The sequence below is a fragment of the Mustela erminea genome, chromosome 11, assembly GCF_009829155.1.
Source record: "Mustela erminea isolate mMusErm1 chromosome 11, mMusErm1.Pri, whole genome shotgun sequence".
Classification (NCBI taxonomy): domain Eukaryota; kingdom Metazoa; phylum Chordata; class Mammalia; order Carnivora; family Mustelidae; genus Mustela; species Mustela erminea.
Window position 1 is genome coordinate 5,831,601 of NC_045624.1, and position 21,019 is coordinate 5,852,619.

Consider the following 21,019-nt stretch of genomic DNA (forward strand, 5'->3'; position numbering starts at 1 on the left):
TTTCTCCTGTTGGGCCACAGGCTGGCCTTGTCCCCGATTTGTCCTGCTACTTGAGGTCTGGGAGGTAGGCTCCCTCTCCCTCCCTTCCTTCTGCCTCAAACTGCTTAGTCCCTTGGGCGAATCCCTGGGGCCCGGCCTGTGCTATGTTTGCGCGGACACGGGAGCTCGCACCTTTGTGCGTGGGCCAGGTAGGGAGGCAGAGGCCGGGGATGCCCGAGTGGCCCTTGTTTCCATCCAGGCCTTTTTCTGGTCTCTGCCTGGGCCAACCACAGGAGAGTGGGTTCCTGGGCTTCCGCCGCAGGGAGGTGGGTGGCTGGGAAGGAGGCGAGGCCTCTTGCTGGCAGGCGCCACTGTGGCCAGCTGTGCCGTGTCGGTGCCTCTGGCCTAGCTCTGTGCAGTGTCAGGGCCTGGAGCCAGACAGCCCCATTATTTAGGTGCTGGGACTGCTGGGGGGTGGGGAGGCCGGACTGGGGGTGGAGGGCGGGTGTGAGCCAGAGGGAGAGACTCCCGGGCCCTGTGTCTGTGCCCCTTAACGTCAGATCTGGCCCAGAGTAAGGTGGAACTGGGGACAGGGCTGGCAGGCGGTCGTACCCCGACACGTCCCGGGGCCAGGTCCTGGCGGCAGGTGCTGCTGCTGCACACCTGTGTCCCTACATGACCCGAGAAGGGGCTGTGGGTCCCTTGGAGCACGGCTCCTCTTCCCTTGCTCCCTCATCTGCCGGGCTTCGGGGAGGTGCCCTACTCCTGTCCCTTTTGTTCTCTCTGCTCTTTGTTCTCCCCCACGCCCCGCCTCCCGCGGAGTCCAGCCCCAGAGACCGAGTCCAGCGGCCGCTTGTCTGCTCCTCTTCTGTCTCCCAGTGTTGGCCTCCCCGCCAGCTCCTGCCCCCTCGGTCTTTTATCTCCTTCCCCTTGCACCTGTCTCTCTTCTTCCCTCCCTTTGGCACCCCCGAGCCTGCCTTCTTGCCTCTCTTCCTCTGCCCCCCCAGGCTGTATCTGGAAATCTCTCTCTCTCTCTCTCTCTCTGCCTGTTCTGGCCTGGTCTCCTTGTCCCCGTGTCCCCAGGAGCCTGTGCGTGGGTGGGGATGGGGGTGTCTCTAGAGAAGAGTCTGTCACTTCTCCACTCCAGCTGCAGGCCGGTTGCCATGGTAACAGGGTCAGAGGGCCCCCACTGCAACAGCTGAGCTGTGGGCTGGGGGAGGGGTGGAGACCAGGGGCCAGCCTGCTCTCCAGGGTCCCTGTTGCCCCTAGGGAGCCAGAGCCCCTGCGGTGGCCCCAGACTCCCTGGTCTGTGGTCCCCAGACTCAGACCTCAACTTCCCCGGTGCTTGGGCGGACGCTTCTGGCACCAGCGGCCCTCCATGTGCCCCAAGCCATTTCCCCATTTCCTCCCTGTCCCCTGACATCAGATCCCTCACTGGGATACTCCCACACTCCGCCCTACTCCATCCTGGCCACCCCCTCCCCAAGCTCAGACAGCCACCCCCTCTGCCCCACCAGGTCGTGATCCTCAGGCTCCCAGACCCCATCAATTTGGTTGCCCCTGAAGGAATTGCATAGATTGGGTACCTAGGCAATCAGACGGAGATGGGTCTCTAGGTGTGTCCTGTGTCCCTGCAATGGAGCAGACCAGAGTGATCCCCGGGGCAATGAGGGTGGACACAGGTAGCACCCTTCTCAGGGGGTGGAAGCCTCAGGAGGGCTCCCTTGGGCCTTCCATTCAAGGCCTGAGCAGCTTGGATATGGTGCCAGTGAGAGCCCCTGCCCCTTCCCCTGTCCCTGCATTGGTTGCCAGGAGCCAGGCACAGGGTCCTGAGGGGCTCTGCTGTCCCCAGCCAGCACTTTCTCTCCAAGGGCCCCAGGGAAGTGTCATTCCTGTGCTGGACTAGGGTGCCTTGGCCTGCTTGGGAGCTTGCTGGCCCAGCCCCAGTGCAGGGGTGAGTTGGTCTGTCAGGACTGAGGGTGTCCACCCCCTCTAGCCCGCTCTGGGGTCTGGAGAGTGTCGGGTGGGTGGCTCCTCCGTGTTGTGTCTGCCGTCGCCCCCGGAGAGGAGCTGTGTAAATATTTGTGCCGAACGTCGTCATCTGCAGTGAGAGCAAAGCTTGACGGTGGCCTTGGGCTCTGGGGAGGGGGGCTGTGGGCGTCGGGAGGGCCAGCGTGGGGATGTGAGATGGGGGGAGATTCAGCCTCTTTGCTGCCCTGAAGTGGCTTCCAGGGTGGTACGACTTGAGAGGTTCCAAGAAAGCCCTTTTACACTTAAACATCTCCTCTGACGCTGCCCCAAATGCCTCCATCAGGCGAACCTTTGGTTTGGGTGGAGAATGAGCTTTTTTTTTTTTTTTAAGATTTTATTTATTTATTTGACAGACAGAGATCACAAGTAGGCAGAGAGGCAGGCAGAGACAGAGAGGGAGGAAGCAGTCTCCCCGCCAAGCAGAGAGCCCGATGCGGGGCTCGATCCCAGGACCCTGAGACCATGACCTGAACCAAAAGCAGAGGCTTTAACCCACTGAGCCACCCAGGCGCCCCATGAGCCTTGTTTTTGAAAGACATGTTTTCTCTCTTCACCCTCCCCTGTATGCAGGGGAATATGGAAATCAGCTCTTTCCTGTGAGGGACTTTAAGAGAAATGTTCCTCCCTGACCTGGGCAGGAAGGCCCGAAGAGGGTCTGTGGTGGGACACCTAGGACAGGTGACAAGACTGTTAGAGCCGCTGGATGAGCTGCTGTCCCTCCAGGTCCCCTCCTGTCCTTAGTCTAGGGGCCCATGCAGGTCTCCGTGCTGTGAACTGTGGTTGGCCTCAAATGGGTCCCTTCTCCCTTGTGGGACTAGAAGTACCCTGAGGGCCAGGAAGTGTCTTCTTGGCCATACTCTCCCTCACTCAAGTTCTGGGTGAGGTGGGCGTGTCTGGTGTCCCTCTGCTAGATTATGAGCTCCGCAAGGACAGAGAGCAGTTGTGTTTTGTTCTCTGTCGATCCCTGTCTAGTGCTCGCTGGAGCTCCGTACATACTTGCTGAAGGAAGGAAGGAAGGAACGAACGGACGGACGGATGGATGGATGCGGTGGGCAGTGCAGAAGCCCTCTGCCGGGAGTCAGTGACTTGGAACAGTGTCTGGCTTAGTTCCAGACTTGCACCTGCTTGGCCATCAGCTGTGCCCTGCCCCTGCTCGAGACCCCTGCTTGCCTCTCTCTGTCCTTCTCCAGGCTTCTGCTGGCCCCGGCTCCCGCCTCTCCCGCAAATCACTGAAGCGGCACGTTTGTGTCTCTCTCTTTCATTTCACTTCTTATCTCGCTCACCGCCCCGTTACCCTTCCCTTAGGCAACCGTTCAGATGTACTTGCTGGGAATGTGTTGTTTGCACGTATTCTCCCGAAATGTGTATTTTGTCTGGATACGTATAGGTTTAACTTGTGTAAACGAGACGTGCTACATGATATTCTGGTGCTCACTTTCCTTCCACGGGAGTGTGCCTTTAAGTCCCTCCAGTTGTTACTCGACATCTAGTCTGTAGCTTCATAGTCTTTTTTTTTTTTTTTTTAAAGATTTTATTTATTTATTTGAGGGAGAGCATGAGCTGGGGGAGGTGTGGCAGGAGAGGGAGAAGCAGCTCCCCACTGAGCAGGGAGCCCACACGGGGCTCGATCCCAGGACCCAGCGATCACGACCTGAGCTGAAGTCGGATGCTCAGGAGATTGAGCCTCCCAGGTACCCCCACCCCCAGCTTCATACTTGATGGCGTGTGCCGACCTCAGTTTACCTGCCTCAGTTTACCTGCCCGCTTTCCTGGGCAGCCATCTCCACATTTCCTCCATAAATAACGTTGCGGTGAATGTCCCCAGCCACGGCTCCTTTTGGGCTCCTGGGAGGATGTCACTGGGCCGCATCCCCAGGGGTGGAATTGCTGGATGGCGGCGGTATGTGGACACTTAATTCAACTAAGCACTGTCACACTGGGCACCAGCAGGGTGGCCGCACCCTGTAGCGCTGCCACACTTGGCGTTATCCACTTTTCTAATTTTTGCCAATCTGATAGGTGAGAGTGATAATTTGCTGCCTTAATTTGCATTTCTTTGATACTGTGTTGAGTCCGGCACCTCAGGCTTGATCGCCTTTCCTGTTGACTTCCCTGAGAGTGGTCTGCTTGTATCCTGGCTCATGTTTATAGTGAAGCCTCCGCGCTTTGTTCTTGGCGATTTGCAGGAGTTGCTTCTGTATTCTAGAAATACAAATGCTTACAGTTAAATATTCAGCACGTGGATTCTGGGTGGTAATTCCTGTTGACTTGAGATGTTGCAAGTATCTTCTCCCATTCATTCATCCGTTAAACTTGCCCAACTGAGTCACTTCATAATGATACGAGTTAATATTCTTCAGGTTTGTTTGGGCTTTGGAAGTTTTTTTTTTTTTAAAGATTTTATTTATTTGACAGACAGAGATCACAATTAGGCAGAGAGGCAGGCAGAGAGAGAGGAGGAAGCAGGCTCCCCGCAGAGCAGAGAGCCCGATGCGGGGCTCGAGCCCAGGACGCTGGGATCATGACCTGAGCCGAAGGCAGAGGCCTTAACCCACTGAGCCACCCAGGCGCCCCAAAGGAAGTTTTGTTTAAGAAAAACTTCACCATCCTGAGGTTGCAGAGGGGTCCGCTTTCTTCTATTAATTTAATTGTTTTTCCTTTCTCGGTTGGCTTTCATCCATCCGGAGCCTCCCTCTGTGGTGTCGAGTACGGATCAAGTTATATTTTTTTCCGCATAGTGAGCCAGTGTTCCCAACACACCTAGTAAACAGCCTGTCCTTTCCAATGGTTCGTGGGGCCACCTTCATTGTAAGCTACTTGCCCATCTATCCATGGGTCTGTCTTTGAGCTCTCTGTTCTGTTCTAAACATTTATTTGTCTGTTCTTGCACCAAAACCACATTAGGAGAACAACAGTGGCATTTAGTAGTCTTAATCTGAAAGACAAATCTTCCCAAATCTCTCTTTCTTCTTCTTCAATATTGACTTGGGTGTTTACAGACCTCTCTTCTTCCTTATGAGCTTTACAGAAAATATCTCGAGTTCTGGGAAAGAACCCCACTAGACTCCTGACTGGAATTAGATTAGTTTTATAGATTAATTTGGGGAGAATGGACATCGCTATAATATTCGTCCCATCTAAGAGCCTGGACTGTTTCTCCATTTATCAGATAGTTTGTGCCCTTTATTAGTTTAAAGTCCACCCCCCCTCCCTCCGTCCCCCCGGCCCAGCCCGCAGGCTTTGTGTTTTCTTGGTCAATTCTAGTTACTTTACAGTTTTTGTTGCTGTTACAAGAGGGAGACTTTATTGTTGACTACCTATTCTCCTCGCTGTGCTGGTGGAAATACCGCCTTTGCTGGCTGACCTTGCATCCGGCAGCCTCACTGAGCTCCCTTATTTGTTCTAATTGTTTATCTGTTGATTTTGTTGGTTCTCTGGGGAGATGACCCTATCATTTGCAGATAATGCCGGTTTTCTCTGTCTATGTTTGGGTCATTGCCACATGTTTGCTGGTGGGACGTTCCACGTGCACTTGGATTTGTTCTTTGGAACGTCCCAGCGTCCTGGGAGCTGGGTGAGTCCTGGAGGGATTACAGCTCTCCCCGTGACTGACCGAGTGACGGATGGCAGAGCTGGAATTGGGGTGGGTGTGCTCAAGGCATCCCCTGCCTCTTTGGGGTACACTGGGAGCCAAGGTGGGTGCGGAGTTCTGGAGCCTTGCAGAGCCCTGGAAGTGGGCAGGAACCCCAGGTTGCTTCCTGTTGGACCTCGGCTGTGTGCCCTTGCTGCCCCGTGGCAGGCTGTGTGGGAGTCACAGTGAAGAGTGCCGGTAAGGGTCTGAGGTTCAGAAGTACCACACGTTTGAGGCTCCTGCTCTGGTCCCCTGTCCTGGTTCCTGGACCACCAGCCTTCATGTTCCATTCTTTTTTCTCTTCTTTCTTTCTTTCTTTCTTTTTTTTTTTTAAAGAGTTTATTTATTTTTTTGAGAGAGAGAGCGCTAGAAAGAGAACATGAGCAGGGGAGAGGGGCAGAGGGAGAGAGAAAAGCAGACTCCCTGCTGAGCAGGGAGCCCGACATGGGGCTCAATCTCAGGACCCTGAGATCATGACCTGAGCTGAAGGCAGACACTTAACTGACTGAGCCACCCAGGCACCCCTGCATTCTGTTGGTAAGTTTTAATAGCACTTCCACAAAAGACACCTTGATTGTCACCGTGGTTCCAGCCGCTGTGTAGACTCAGGATGGGTTTGAAATGGGTAACTTCCGTTGTGAAAGGCCAGTTAGTCTCCCTGGATCTGAAAGGGAGCTTGCAGCGTGGGGAGGTCGCCCTGTCCACACCCACCTACGTGCAAGGTACGTAGGACCAGTCCTTGCACACCTGCTTACCCCGCACCTCCTGTGAAGCCAGCCTGGCCCTGGCTCAGGGCTCCGTCTTGGGTGGGTATGCAGGGAAGAAGGAAGCTCACCCCAGAAGCCCATATACAATTATCTCTGAAATTAGGGATATAGTTTCAGAAATTCTCAGAGAGAAACATCACCGTGGCCACAGGGAGCAGTCAGTGATGTCTTGGTCGATGGGAGCCCTGTGGGTCCCAGCGGGATGGCAGGAGCGGGGGCTAGGGCTCTGGGGCGGGGGGGGGCCGCGTGAAGCTGGGGTGCGCTCAAGGGGCTCAGGCAGCACGTGGGCCCCAGCAGGGGTGGGAGGGAAGGTGAGCTGAAAGGTCTGAGTTGGCTGGGATCAGGGGGATTTCTGGAGGATTCTGGCGGGGCGGGAGTGGAGGGGCCCACTCCAGGAAGTAGGAGGGGGAAGGTAGAGCTTGGAGGCGGAGAAAGAGCTCTGGCGAACGAGCTGTTGAGCAGCCTTCTGCACGTGAACGTGGCCTAGTTTCACCTTCCCAAGGCTTCAGAAGTCATGGCTCCCAGCTTATAGATGTGTGGCTGTGTCCCAGGAGGTCGATGGGGCTGGGACCCGGAACTTGTCTAGAAAGGACTCTTCTCTCGAGGCTGTTCCAGTGTCCCTGGGGAAAGGTGGCACAGGCAGGCCACGGGCTGTGGGTTTGCAGGGGCGGGGGTGGCAGTTGGGACCACTGCACAGAGGCCCCTGAGGCCCTCTCTATGACCCTATGAATCCCTGGGAAGATGTCAGGCTGTAAGGGCTGGGGGAGGGGAGCCTGTATCGTCCTGTGGTGGGCATTGGACTTTGCTCAGCTCCTGGAGTCAGGGGCAGAGGCCTCTCTGTCTCTGTCACACACACACACACACAGACCCACACACCCCCACACACCCACACACACTGGCTGGCCTCTCAGGCTTCCCTGCTCTGTCCCCGGGCGTGCAATGTCCCTGGCCTTGCCTAGGCCCCCGGCTGCCCATGAGAGTGGTGTTAGCGACACGGTGGCCCCTGGCCAGGAGCAGCTCCTGCTGCATCTTCCTGTCGCCGCCACCAGGCTAAATATAACCTGACACTGCACAGCCCTGGGCCGCCGGAGACAGCCTCTCTGCCTGGGGGCGGACAGGGAGGACGGGAGCCCCAGCCTCCTGCCCTCAGTGTGACTTTGGGCCCAGCTCCTCCTGCCGGGAGGCGACTGGGGTGAGGAGGGCTGCCTCCCCGAGGTCACCTTCCCGGCAGGATCCCAGCACCGTGCCTCGTTACAGCTCTGGATGCTTCCACAAGGCCATCTGTCATGTCATCTGGCATCCAGGGCAGGAATCACTTATCCTTGCAGTGCACACGGGGAGGCTAGAGCTCAGAGAGGTGGGTGACCTGCCCACCGTCACACAGCAGTTGCCCTGTCCCCGGCTGGGGCCAATCAGCTCAGCTCCGTGGGCTCCTCCCTCTGCCCTCTGCCTGTCCTCCCCCATCTCATGCTGGGCTCGGAACTTGGGTCCTTCTGAGTCCTTGACTCAGTGAGGGCAGGGGCTGGGGTTGTTTTGTTCGTGACACCCCAAATGTTCACATGCATGTGCTCAGGGAGAATTTGTTGGGGACAAAAAGCCACCCTCAAAAAAGCAGGGATGACATCTGGTTTACAGATGACCAGCCAGAGCCTCTGACCTGGGGAGCCTGTCCAAGGACACTCAGGGTCACTTGCAGTCCTCCCTTTCCCCATCCTCCTCGTGCGGCCCAGGATGATAAGGCCTGCCCCTGTTGAAGCAGAACCTGGAGCCACGCCAAGGGCAGGGTGCCCAGAAGTGGGAAATGGGGTTTGGGACTGTGGGTGGGGGCCCGGAGCCTTGGATGGGTTGGGGTGCAGGGCAGGCATGTTGCCCCTGGATGCCCTGCTGGGCGTGGGGTTGCACCAGGGAAAGAAAGCCAGCGTTGTGTTCTGGTGGGTGACAGTACCTGCCGCACTTGCCGCGCACCCCCGCCCCCCGTCTCTTCTCTCCTTCATGTCTTGCTGGGAGCTGCATAACCTCCACAGGCCATTAGGACCCGGGGCACAGAGGAGCCTGTCAGAGGGTGACTGTCACTCACCGGTGGGCTCCCTGGTCCTCGGGTCCGTCCCCACAGGGGCCGGGCGTGCCCCGTGCTCCAGGAGGCAGGCGAACGCTGGACATCCAGCCTTCCAGAGTCTTCAGCTGGGGCTGGGCTGGGGAGGCTGTGAGCGGGCTATTCTGCGTCAGCCGCGCCGACCTGGCTGGCCCGGGGGCCTCTCCCTTTCCTCCTCCTCCCATTTATCAAGCCTTCCCTGGGGCCCGGCTCCTACTTCAAAGACGTCATGCCATTCATCCCTCAAGCCCCGTGGGGTGGCCATGATCTTCCCGGGTCACCAAGGAGCCCCCGGAGGCTCGTGGAAGGCAGGTGACTTGCCCAAGGTCATTCGGAAGCAATGAACGGCGGCCTGACTGCGCAGACGGTGTGGGGTTCCTACTTCTCCCCTCCAGTTTGTCCCTTCCTGGCTGCTCCTGGCGCCGGTGGCCCCGGGAGCGTGGGCCGTGCCTGCCACAGAGTGGCTCTAGGCGGAACTGCAGGCCGGCCCAGCTCTGGGTCCTGTCGGCCTCTGCTCCGGGGGGAGCTGCCGGCCTTGGGGGCTCACCGAGGTCGGAAGAGGAAGCAGAGCAGAGCAAGCAGAGCAGAGCGACAGGCAGGGCCTGGGGGTAGGTGGGCACGGGGCTAGGGGAGGGCAAGGTACCATCTGGTCCTGTGTGCGCAGCGCCAGCCCAGGGGTCCCCAGGAGGCGGCTGAGCTGCTGACTCTGGTCATTTCTTCTCTGCCATGAAGTTGGGCGAAGGTCAGAGCCCCACCACACACCGGCTGCAATCCGCTCCATGCTGATGCCCGGCTGTCCTGTCTAACCTTCAGCTGCCCTCAGTGACGCCCACCCCACCGTCATGCCAGCCAGTGACGGGATGGGGACCGCCGGCAGCTCCGGCTGGGGATGGGTGACGGGGCTGGATGTGGAGGACCCAGCTGAGCTGGCTGGGCAGTGGGAGGCAGAGCCCGAGAGTCCTGGCCGACTTGGGGCCACCGGCTCTCCTTCTTCCTTCCGTGCCCCCCTGAAAACAGCAGCTGGAGCCTACCCTCCACCCCCCATCCCCGCAGCCCTCAGGCAGGACTCCAGTTCACATTTTTGGAATAACCAGGGCTTCAACAGGGTTATTTGAAAGGAAAAATTCCTTGAATGTCGAGGAAGGGAAAGGGCCAAGGTGGCCTCGCGTGTGAGTGTGTGTCTGGAGTGGGGAGCCTGTCGGTACCGCAGGGGGGCTCGGGGCTGGAGATTCTGCAGCCCTGGCAGACGGGGTGGCAGCTTAGGATCCCAGGGTCCCGGGCTCCCTGCGGTGCAGAAGACAGAGAGGCCTGAACGGAGTGGGCATGGCCCTTGAGGGCTGGGGATTCAGACTTCTGGGGCTCTGTGCTGGGGACAGAATCCCCAGGCCAGCCTGAACGGTTGGGCTCATTTGGGTTCCAGACTCGTGGAGTTTTCTGAGACCAGTTTCCTTGTGAGGAAGGGGAATCAGGGCCTGGATCACTGGGGGTGCCAGGGGTGGGTTTTGGGGGTCTCCAGGGCTCAGGTTTCCTGTTCTCTGGCCTCTCCTTAGTCCTGATGAGGGCCAGTCCCTGTTCAGGCCGCTGCCGGCCATCACCATATTAGGGCATAAACTCTAGGCGGGCTGTGTGGGTGCCAAACAGTCTCCAGCTGGGCCCGGCCCCGGCGGCCCCAGCACCACAGCCTTGGCTTCAGCCAGGCCATGTCAGAGGCCGGAGGTCAGGGGACCGCTGCTGGAGGGAGACCCTGACAAAGCCCCCAGCTCAGGTCTCACAGGCCAAGCCTGGAGGGCCGGGATGCGGTGAGTGGAAGGGCTTTGGGGTGGGGCGGAGAGTTCCCGACCAGCCCCTCCTCTGGCCCAGCCCCCCTCAACCCCATGCTGTCCTGTCCCAGTTGGTTTCAGAGGATCTCCTTCTGCTAGCTCGATCCCACAGCCCTTAAAAGTGCTGATCTGCCTGCCTCTCCCGGCCTCCCCAAGCCAGGGAGCGTCTCCCAGGACTCATGCCCTTTGCACCTGGCCTGCTCAGCTGAGGCTCAGCGCCCAGGGCCTTGCTGGTGGGCATCAAGCACTAGCCCAAGTCCAAGGCTGACAGCCCCAAGTTTGTTGGCCTCAGTTCAGCACCCACACTTGTTCTCCGCCCTTCCCCTTCTTGACCCCTTCCCCACTACCCTGTCCCTCACAGCCGCTGCCAGGGCCTGCTCCCTGGGGCATGGGTCTAGGTGCTGGGCCCTTCAGAGGGGTGGCAGACCCGGGGAGTAAGGCCCCTACAGTTCAGAGAAGACGCATGAGCACGAGGGAGCCAAAGCAAGGAAAGAAGTCTCTGCCCTGGAAAGAGAGGGAGATGAGGAACTTGTCTGGTCCCTGTGGGGTCCAGAAAGAGGGAGGAACAGGCTATTTCATCCAGGAGGGCTTCCTGTAGGTAGGGGTTCTGAGCTGGGCCTTAGGCAGAGGCTGAGAGTGCCAGGGTCACTTTCAGAAAGCGACAGAGAAAGGGGTGAGGGGACGGTGCTCTGCACAAGGAGCAGAGGTGGACTGGGTGCATTTAGCCTGGGCGACTGACCTCAGCTGGTATTAATAGGGGCTCTGGTGGCCAGAGAGAGAGAGAGAATGGGAGGGGAAGAAAAAAGTCAAGGAACAAGAGAGAAAAATGATGGGAAATTGTAGAAGCAGTGCTTCTCAATTCTTTGTTTAAAGATCACTTTATTTCTATATATCATAGACCAATCCTTTTGTGAAACACAAAATTACACGCTTGGCAATTGTGGCGATACCAAATTGTGGCTGCGGTTTTGGGATTGTCCTCCGCTTCTGCACCCAGCTTGCAGTGGAGTGGCCCAGCCTGATGTGGGGACGGAGGGACTGCCAGTCCCTCTATCGTGTCCTGGCCACACCGGGCCTTGCCCTAGACTCGTTTCCTCTTCACAACTCCTTGAGAAAGAGTGATTGTTATTCCCATTTCAGAGGGGTGGGAGAGGTGGCCCAGGGAGGCTCAGTAATTAAGGGAGGGGGAGGAAAAACCATGAGGGACGAAGCAGAGCCGGAATGGGAGCCCAGAGGTCCTGGGCCTGAAGTCTGCGGCCTTCCCTGAGGTGCTAGACTGCCTGGCACGAGGGATAGCAAGGAAAGACCAAGAGGCGAAGGAGGGGCGAGCAGAGAGGCCCTGACAAGGAGCAGCACACTGGAGTGCACAGACGGAGGGCAGGAGCTCCGAGAGGCAGGCACATGGCCAAAGGAGGGGCCCGGGCAGGAGACAACAAGGAGGAGGGGCTCGGCAATGGCGGTGGGGGCCGTGGCGCAGGCAGGGACCTGTTCCGAGTGCCACAGCGGCCATGTCCTCGGCTTGCAGGGAGCTGCTTCCTGTGCCTGGTGGACGTGGTGCCCGTGAAGAATGAAGATGGCGCCGTCATCATGTTCATCCTCAACTTCGAGGTGGTGATGGAAAAGGACATGGTGGGTTCCCCGGTCCGAGACACCAATCACCGTGGCCCCCCCAGCAGCTGGCTGGCCCCAGGTGAGTGCAGCCGTGCTCTCAGGTCCCTTTCCCGAGGCCTTGAGGCTCCCCAAGGCCAGTGCTCTGCAGGAAGGGGTACTGGGGGGTACTCCTTTCAGAGGCTGGGGAGAGAACACCCAGGGATATGGCCCAGTCCCGTCTGGCTTGGGATGGACAGATGGGTGGGGTGACGGATTGAGCCTAGATTCTCAGGTCCTTGGGACAGGACTCTACCTGGTTTCCTAGCTGCTCCCCCACCCGCTTGGGTTCCTGGACTGGTCCTGTATTGAGCCCCAGGAATGGGGGATTCAGCCTCCCCACATGGCTCTGGCCACCTCGGAGTGGCTCCCCTGCTCAGAACACTCTGTCTCTCTGGGACTCCGCTCCTGCTCCCTGTGTTGCTTCTGTCCCCCAGTCCTCGTTCCTGGACTGACCTGCTCCCAGCTCTGGCCTTGGCTTTAGGAAGGGAAGAGGATTTGAAGGGAACACACCCCGGCTAGAGACATGGAGGCCCCGTCTCATTCTCCTGTAACACAAAGCTCCCCCTTCCTCCATGATGTCCTTTTTGGGTTTAATTTTAATTTCCCCTCAGAGTCTTGGCAAAAGGTTCCAGCTCTCGGTTTCTCAAGCTCCTACAGTGGGGTCTGGCCTGAAGGCCATGATGTTAATCCTCCATGAAAATGCAGGCCGTGCCCTTTACCGGGTGACCTCTAGCACATCTCGCAACTTGAGTCTAAACTGGGGATAAGACACCCACCTGCCCGGTTGTAAGAGCTGAGCATAGTTTATGTTGAGCCCACCATGACCTGCGAGGTTCAAGAAATGGTAGTTAATTATTGTCAGAGTCTCAGATAAGATTGTATTCTGGAGGTCCTTTGAGACTTGGGTTCTGTACAACCAGAGTTGGGGTGAAGGGGTGCCGGCTGCCAGGGCTTCCTCCCCAACCCCTCCACCTCCCTCCCATTGGTCGGTGGCTGGGGCCCAGCTCCCAGGCTTCCCTGCTGTGGGCTGCTCTCCTGACGGTGGTCACATGCCTCTCCTCTCTCCGCAGGCCGAGCCAAGACCTTCCGCCTGAAGCTGCCTGCGCTGCTGGCCTTGACCGCTCGGGACTCCTCCGCGCGGCAGGGCGGGGCGGGCAGTACGGGCGCCCCAGGGGCTGTGGTGGTGGACGTGGACTTGACACCGGCGGCGGCGCCTAGCCGCGAGTCACTGGCCCTGGACGAGGTGCCGGCCATGGACAACCACGTGGCGGGGCTGGGGCCGGCAGAGGAGCGGCGTGCGCTGGTGGGCTCCGGCTCCCCGCCGGCCGGTGCGCCCGAGCCGCACCCGTCTCCCCGGGCTCACAGCCTCAACCCCGACGCGTCGGGCTCCAGCTGCAGCCTGCCCCGGACGCGCTCCCGGGAGAGCTGCGCCAGCGTGCGCCGCGCCTCGTCGGCCGATGACATCGAAGCCATGCGCGCAGGGCTGCCCCCGCCACCGCGCCACGCCAGCACCGGTGAGGGCCCGGGAGCCCTGTGGGGGAAACTGCCCCGCCGCTTCAGCACCGGCGGGGCCTGCCCTGTTGGGCCCCCAGCTTCCCCCTCTCAGCCCCAGCCACACAGGCCGGGAGATGGAAATCCCATTAAGCACTTACTTAATCCCATTAAGTGGCCTTTTACTCCATTAAATGTCCATTCATCCCGTTACATTCTTCCTCTCACAGTCTTTGCTGGCTGGTGCAGCGGCTCGCCCAGGGCGGCCCGGAGTGGGGATGGCGCTGGGGCACGTGTGAAGGGCCGGAGAGGCCTCCGGATCCTGGCACCACCTGTGGGTCCTGGCACCCCCTGGGTCCTGGCACCCAGTGCTGTGGGTCAGACCCTATGGAGGATCTTCTTCCTCCCTCTCCTCCTTCTGCCTGTCTCCTGAGTTGGCCTCATTGACTCATGGTGTCCCGTGGCCTAGTTCATACAGGGCCTGGTCTCCACCTCAGCCTGTTCCCCGGACTTGGCTTTCCCCTCCACCCTCTGGCGGTGCGCCCCCGCACCCCCTGACCCGATTTTCCCCTCCACTCCAGGGGCCATGCACCCCCTGCGCGGAGGCCTGCTTAACTCCACGTCTGATTCCGACCTCGTGCGCTACCGCACCATTAGCAAGATTCCCCAAATCACCCTCAACTTTGTGGACCTCAAGGGGGACCCTTTCCTGGCTTCGCCCACCAGTGACCGGGAGATCATAGCCCCCAAGATAAAGGAGCGGACCCACAACGTCACCGAGAAGGTCACGCAGGTAGGCACTTGGCTCCCTGGCTTTCCTCTCACCTTGGAGGAGCTTATAGGGGTGGGAGTGGGCTGTGGTCAAAGTGGGGTGACGGGGCGGGGGGGTCCGGTCCGTCCGGTCACTAAGGGCCTCTGGAGGGTGGGCAGACCCACTGGCTGGAGGGGGGGAGAGGGTTTCAGAGCTGAGGTAAGAGAGAACAAGCCCAAAAGGTCTTGAGAAAGGGAGACCGCAGGGGAGCAGAGGTTGGGAAGGGAACTTGGGACAGACCAGATACCGAGAACAGGTCGATGGGGCACAGGGAGGACCGGGCAGGGGAGGCGGGGTGGGCCAGAGAAGGCAGTCCCTGGGGGTGTGATGGGGTCTGCTCACAGGGCGTGGTGAAGGAAGCGTGGGGTAGGGCAGAGGCAGACCTATGGAAGATTTCAGATTAGAAGGGGCCATGGAGGTCAAGACTAGGGTCCCTGATTCTTCTAGGCCAATGTGATAAGCTAGGTGGAGGGTGGGGATCCTGTGCTAGCGCCAGAATGGCTGGGAGGTACCCGGCCTGTCCCTAAACCATGGGGACATGTCGGGAGGGGAGTGTATGATTGGGGGTGCACAGACACAGAGGGACGAGGTCCCCAAATCCCGGGCCAGAGAAGACTGCCCGCCTTTGGAGGCGTTGCCCGGTACCACCACCAGGCTGGTCTCCTGTCCCCTCCCGGCAGCAGGCGCGCTTGCACCGCCAGTCCAGTCCCTCATTCTTGATGTCCTGGCCTTGGGCGTGGGTCAGGAGTGGGCATCCCTGCAGTGGCGGAGGAGCCCGGGACCCCGGGGGCCGCTGTCCCACACCTCCTGAGCCTCAGTCCCTGTGGCTCCCTCCTGCCCCTTGCACGGCCGCACCCTGAGCTGGCCTGAGTGAGGGAGCGGCCCCCTTTCACTCCTGTGGTCGCTGCCAGCCTCCTTGGCCCTCCTCCTGGCCCTGCTCCCGCTGCCTCTGGCTCACTGGGCTCCTGCCAGGTCTCCAGCCCCTTGGCCTTGATTCCAGAATGTTTCCCCTCACCCCAGGCCCCCTGTCTGGCTGCCTACCTCGCTCCCCCTCCTGCCTCTGCCCCTCTTCCCACCTGGAGCCCCGGGTGTGTGCCCCGCTCCCGGGCCTGCAGCGTGTGCCTTTCGTGGTGTGGTCTTGGCGTGGTCCTGGGCGGTAGCACGCGTGTGCGTTCCTGGCTTTGCCTGTCACCAGGCGGTCTCTCCATCTCTGGGTGTCTGTCTGACTCTGGCTGGCTGGGCACTGGACCGGCGGGGCGGGGGTGTCGGGGAGACCATTAATCTGCGGTGACAGGCCTGGCTGCCGGGGGAGGGGGAGGGGCATGGGCTGCGGGAGCGGCTGCAGCAGGAGCCCTGATCGGGCTGCGGGGGAGGGGGCCGCTGGCCAGCACGAGGCGGGGCGGGGGAGCCCAGTGTGGCAGGGTGGGGGTGGGGACCTGGGAGGAGGGGCCGGCCGAGGAGCCGAGGTTCCGACCGCGGCGCTGCTGCTGGGCTGGCGGCGGGCAGAGAGCGGCACCCTGGCAGCGGGGCCCGCACTGGGGGGCCATGGGCAGCGCGAGCCAGGAGGGCTGTTGTCCACACTCACTGCCAGGGTGACCCTGGCCCTGGGGCCCAGCCCCAGCGACCCTGGCTTCATGCCAGAGGCTGTCCTGCAAGCCAGGCCGCCAACCTCTGGGGCGCAGCCTGGGCTGGGACTGCTGCTGGGGTGCAGGTGAGGCGCTGGCCGGGCCCTTGGGCTCCAGGGCAGGCAGGCTGGGGGGAGCCAAGTCCTCCATGGCGGCCCCAGCAGGGAAGGCGAGCAGGACAGGGGCTCTGCAGCCCAGGGCCCAGAAGGGCCGGGTGAGGCGGGCCGTGCGCATCTCCAGCCTGGTGGCCCAGGAGGTAGGTGACTCCCCCACCCCCAGCCACTTCCCCCTTCCCTCCCTGGGCTGGGGTACCCAGACAGGCACTGGCAAGTTGGGTGCGGCCTGGAGGGCTCTGGCTCCTGGGCTGGGCTGGGAGAGGGCTTCTGAGAAGCAGGTCGGTCTGGGGAGCCGTGGGGTCCGCAGCTCTGCTCATCCCACTGCTGGGCCCTGCTCGCTCTCATCCAGGCCTGCTGGGCCTGGGTGGACAGTGTTTTTCTTGCCGGGGCTTCCCTTCTTCCATGGCTTCTGTGGCGCACAGTCCTGGCTCCAAATACAAAAAGAGAGGGAGAACAGGAATGAAATGCGTGCCCAGAGAGGGTGACGGTGGGCGAACAGGGAGGAGAGAAGCACGGGGGGACGGTGAGAGGCCTGCCAGAAAAGTTCCGGGTCCCTAAAGCTCCCCACCAGGTGCTGGCTTGGACACGGGGCGGTAGGGAGAGAGGCTCGGGCTGGTTCAGGGGTCCCGATTTGGAGGCTGAGGCTGAGGAGTGCGTGGAGTCAGGGGCCACCGGATGGTGGTGAGGGCAGGCTGAGCTCAGCCACCTGGCTCACCTCTTCCCAGGGGCGGGTGGCCGTGTTGCACGCCTCCCAGCCAGGGAATAGGTGTGTGTATGGGGGGTGGTGGTGGAGAATCCTACCCACGGGTGACGACCCAGGATTTGGCTGAAATAAGCTTCAGTATTCTGTGGGACCAGAAGTCAGGGTAGGGGTTGCAAATCTGGGCCAAGGCCATGAGGTGAGCTGGTGGTTGCCGAGCACGGCCTGGCCTCTGTTGGAGGGGGTCTGTGGATCCAGGTCTTGAGTCCCAGGTGTGTCCCCCGAGTGTGCATTTGAGCAGGGGCGTTGTGCTGGTCTTGCTGGTGCAGACTTGGGGAGGGGCAGGGTCGTGCCAGGGTGGTGCCAGGGGTGTGGTCCAACACAGTCCCCAGGGGGCTTGGCATCTCAGGCTTGGGGAGGAGCCCCGTCCAGGGGCAGCTACCTTCTGCCCTCCTTGTCCGTGGGGGCCCTGGCTGGTTCTTTCTTTAGTCCTCACTTGACCCCTGAAAAGCCATTGGCTCTCGCTCTCTGCCTTAAGGAGCAAGTAGCTTGGGCTGAAGGCAGGGAGAAGTGGGGGCCTGGAAGCCCCCATGCTCCCTCCCCTCCCCCGGCTGCAGCTGCTTCCCCAGTCATCAGATATCTCTGACCTGCCTTGCCTCCCGCAGGGTGGCCAAATCCCCAACCATAGCCCGTGTTATCTTCCAGTTACTTCTTCTAAGGAGATGCTCTCCGAACCGTCCACCAGGGGATGGTGGGTCCAGGGGATCCCTGGCTTGAGTGTGAATGGGCATCTTTGGGGGTTCTACCCACCCTGACTCTTCCGGCCCAGAGGTCTGAGGATGTGGGGCCTGGGCTCACAGTACTTCCTGGAGTGAGGCCAGCAACCTTGGTTCTCAACAGTGTGGGTGAGGCCTTGGGCTGGGTGTCCTGGGGATGGCAGCGCCAGGCCTGGAGGACCTAGGGACGGAGTCTGGGGTTGAGTCAGATGTCTGTGGGGGAGGATTCCGGGGGGCAGGGGGAGACAACAGGGGACAGCCAGGCTCCTGGCCTAGTGTGGGAAAGCTGGCCTCGGTTCTTCCTAGTTTTTGCTTGGGAAGAGAAGGGAATGGCTGCTGGCGTGTGGTGGGGATGGCAGGCCTGCCTCCACCTGACTGTTGAGCCTGTGCAGAGCTGGGTAGGACACTTGGGAACGTTCGCTGGCTGTGTTCATGTAGGGACATCTATGGCTGGCTTAGGGCTTCTGTGGGCCTTTGTAGGAATGTGGGAGGGCAGAGCTTGAGGGCAGCCCTGGGTCTGGGGAGAGGGGCTTGGTGGGGGGGGGGGTGGCAGGGGTCTGTGCCTTGGTCTCTCCTCCAGGGAAGCCAAGGGGCCTCAGTCTGGGTGGCTGGTACCTTTGGGTCAGCAGCAAAGGGACCTTTAGCCTCTCACTCCCTGGGCCCCCAGGAGTAGCAGTGCCCACCACCATTTTATGTGTTGAAGTTATGCCTCCTAGGGTTGTCACCCAGGTTTGGAATCTTAGCGCTTGGAGCATTTTCTCTGCTGGGATCATGGTGCTTGTGAGTGGTGGTGTGTGTGTGTGTGTGTGTGTGTGTGTGTGTGTGTGTGTGGTGTTTGGGGTGGGGGTTGGGCAGGGTCCTCTCCGGGAGTTACAACCAGGGGGATGGGTGTGTGTCACTGGGATGGGGAGGGTGGGGTGGGGAGAGCCGTAGGTCTGGGTATGACTGCCTGGTGTCCTGAGCTCAGGTGACCAGACAGTAGGCCCGTGAGCTGCAAAGTGAGCTGCATCGGGGAGCAGTAGCGCCCGAGCCCCCAGGTGGGCAGGGGCCACAGCCACTTGGCTGAGGGACTGGCCTCCTGACCAATGCTTGCTGGTGTCTCCCTTCCTCGGTCTGGAGGAAGTCTCTTGCTGGCTTGGTCTCTTCTCTGGAGGCCCCAGCAGAGATGACGTCCACTCCTACTGTGGAGATCCCCGGCACTAGCCTCCAGGGGTACGTCACTCCGTCACCTCTGCCCTCCCTGCCTGTCCAGGTCCTGTCCCTGGGCGCTGACGTGCTGCCCGAGTACAAGCTGCAGGCGCCGCGGATCCACCGCTGGACCATCCTGCACTACAGCCCCTTCAAGGCCGTGTGGGACTGGCTCATCCTGCTGCTGGTCATCTACACGGCCGTCTTCACACCCTACTCGGCTGCCTTCCTGCTGAAGGAGACGGAGGAGGGCCCCCAGGCCCCCGACTGTGGCTATGCCTGCCAGCCCCTGGCCGTGGTGGACTTCATCGTGGACATCATGTTCATCGTGGACATCCTCATCAACTTCCGCACCACCTACGTCAATGCCAATGAGGAGGTGGTCAGCCACCCTGGACGCATCGCCGTCCACTACTTCAAGGGCTGGTTCCTCATCGACATGGTGGCCGCCATCCCCTTTGACCTGCTTATCTTTGGCTCCGGCTCTGAGGAGGTCGGTTGGCGGGGAGGCAGAGGCTGGGAGGGCAGCGGGAGGGGGAGAGGAGGGGGAGGGGCACGGGGAGGCAGTGAGAGAACGGGGGCCACGGTAGGTGCCCCGGCTAAGCCGTGGCCACCACCCCTTTCCACGGGAGCCACTCACCAGGTCCAGAGGGGCTGCCTTCTTCTGTCTGTCTGTCCAGAGTGGCCGCCATGTTCAAATCACACAGAAGTGGCCTGGGAACCGGGGGCAGTTCTGGCCAGGTGCCTCAGGGTGGCTGTGGGACCCTTCAGAGTCCCCTTCTCAGCAGGGGGACCCCATGAGCCGTGTCATCACAGGGCTGGCGCAAGGCTTAATGGGACCCTGTGCCGGGCTTAGGGAATGGGGGGGTGTTTCAGTCATTAGAAGGTTCTGGGAGGAAGTGTTTGGGGATCTTTCTCTAGTGACCCCAGGGCTGCAGCGCCCCCCGACTCCTCCTTTGCCCCCACACTGAAGGTCTCCCCCTGCCCCGCCCCCCGCCCCCGCAGCTGATCGGGCTGCTGAAGACGGCGCGGCTGCTGCGGCTGGTGCGCGTGGCGAGGAAGCTGGACCGCTACTCGGAGTACGGGGCGGCCGTGCTCTTCCTGCTGATGTGCACCTTTGCGCTCATCGCGCACTGGCTGGCCTGCATCTGGTACGCCATCGGCAACATGGAGCAGCCCCACATGGACTCCCGCATCGGCTGGCTGCACAACTTGGGGGACCAGATCGGCAAACCCTACAACAGCAGCGGCCTGGGTGGCCCGTCCATCAAGGACAAGTACGTCACGGCCCTCTACTTCACCTTCAGCAGCCTCACCAGCGTGGGCTTCGGCAACGTGTCCCCCAACACCAACTCCGAGAAGATCTTCTCTATCTGTGTCATGCTCATTGGCTGTGAGTGTGTCCCTGGGGGTGGGCGGCGGGACAGCGGCAGGTGTTGGGGGTGTTGTGTGGTGCCTAGTCCGGGAGGAGCCTGTGATGGAGGAGAGGGAGATGCCACATGGGCTAGAGGGGGGCCCTGGGACATGAAGGCAGCAGGGATGACCATTGGGGCAAGTTTGGGGCATGTTTGGGGCACGAGGCAGAGCCCCAGGGAGCGTGGACCTGGGCTTCTGTGTTTGTGCAGCTCTTGTGTGTGCTCAGGCGGAGCTGTGACTGCGTGTGTCCCTGACCCGGGGCAGGGGCGGGCGGGGTCCCTTGTGCTGACGCCGGCTCCCCCCGCCCCGCCCCCAGCCCTCATGTACGCCAGCATCTTTGGCAACGTGTCCGCCATCATCCAGAGGCTGTACTCGGGCACCGCCCGCTACCACACGCAGATGCTCCGCGTGCGGGAGTTTATCCGCTTCCACCAGATCCCCAACCCCCTGCGCCAGCGGCTGGAGGAGTATTTCCAGCACGCCTGGTCCTACACCAACGGCATCGATATGAACGCGGTGAGGCCCCGGACTCCGAGGAGGGCTGGAGGTGGCGGGCCGGAGGGAGCAAGGCCGCAGTGGGACTTCTCTCGGGGCCGGAGCACCCTTGGCAGCAGCACACTCTGCCGTTCGGGGGTCCCAGTTAGCACTGCGAGGGCCCCTGGGAGAGGCGTTCTCCTCCTTCCGATGATGGAGCTCGCTTGCCAGAGCTCTCTCGCCGCGGGGCAGGCCAGAGCAGGCCCTTGCACAGAGGCGAGGCTTTGAAACCTTCCAACAGCCCCAGGCAGGGATGGGTCTCGACATTTTACCCAAAAAAATGGAGGCTGAGAGCAGCAGGGCGGGTCATCCCCATGGGCGCTTGGCTAGAAGGGATGGACCCTCTGGTGCTCCTCCCAGGGTCTTGGGCTGGGCGCCCGAAGCTAGGGTGC

General features: G+C 60.8%; 1 protein-coding gene across 14 annotated transcripts in view; it reads left to right on the forward strand.

The window, feature by feature from the left end:
- The window catches only part of KCNH2 (potassium voltage-gated channel subfamily H member 2), a 61,644-nt gene that overhangs the window by 35,289 nt on the left and 5,336 nt on the right, over window positions 1-21,019 (forward strand). For 7 of the 14 annotated variants that reach the window (XM_032304665.1, XM_032304670.1, XM_032304664.1 and 4 more), the window contains 6 exons: window positions 11,846-12,010; window positions 13,041-13,484; window positions 14,043-14,254; window positions 18,742-19,170; window positions 19,683-20,070; window positions 20,410-20,609. In XM_032304665.1, coding sequence (XP_032160556.1) covers window positions 11,846-12,010; window positions 13,041-13,484; window positions 14,043-14,254; window positions 18,742-19,170; window positions 19,683-20,070; window positions 20,410-20,609 — 1,838 coding nt within the window. Of the gene's footprint in view, window positions 1-5,628; window positions 5,840-8,634; window positions 9,109-10,056; window positions 10,300-11,218; window positions 11,439-11,845; window positions 12,011-13,040; window positions 13,485-14,042; window positions 14,255-15,610; window positions 16,154-18,741; window positions 19,171-19,682; window positions 20,071-20,409; window positions 20,610-21,019 lie in introns of those variants that run through there. The other 7 variants (XM_032304671.1, XM_032304663.1, XM_032304672.1 and 4 more) reach the window with 7 other exon arrangements.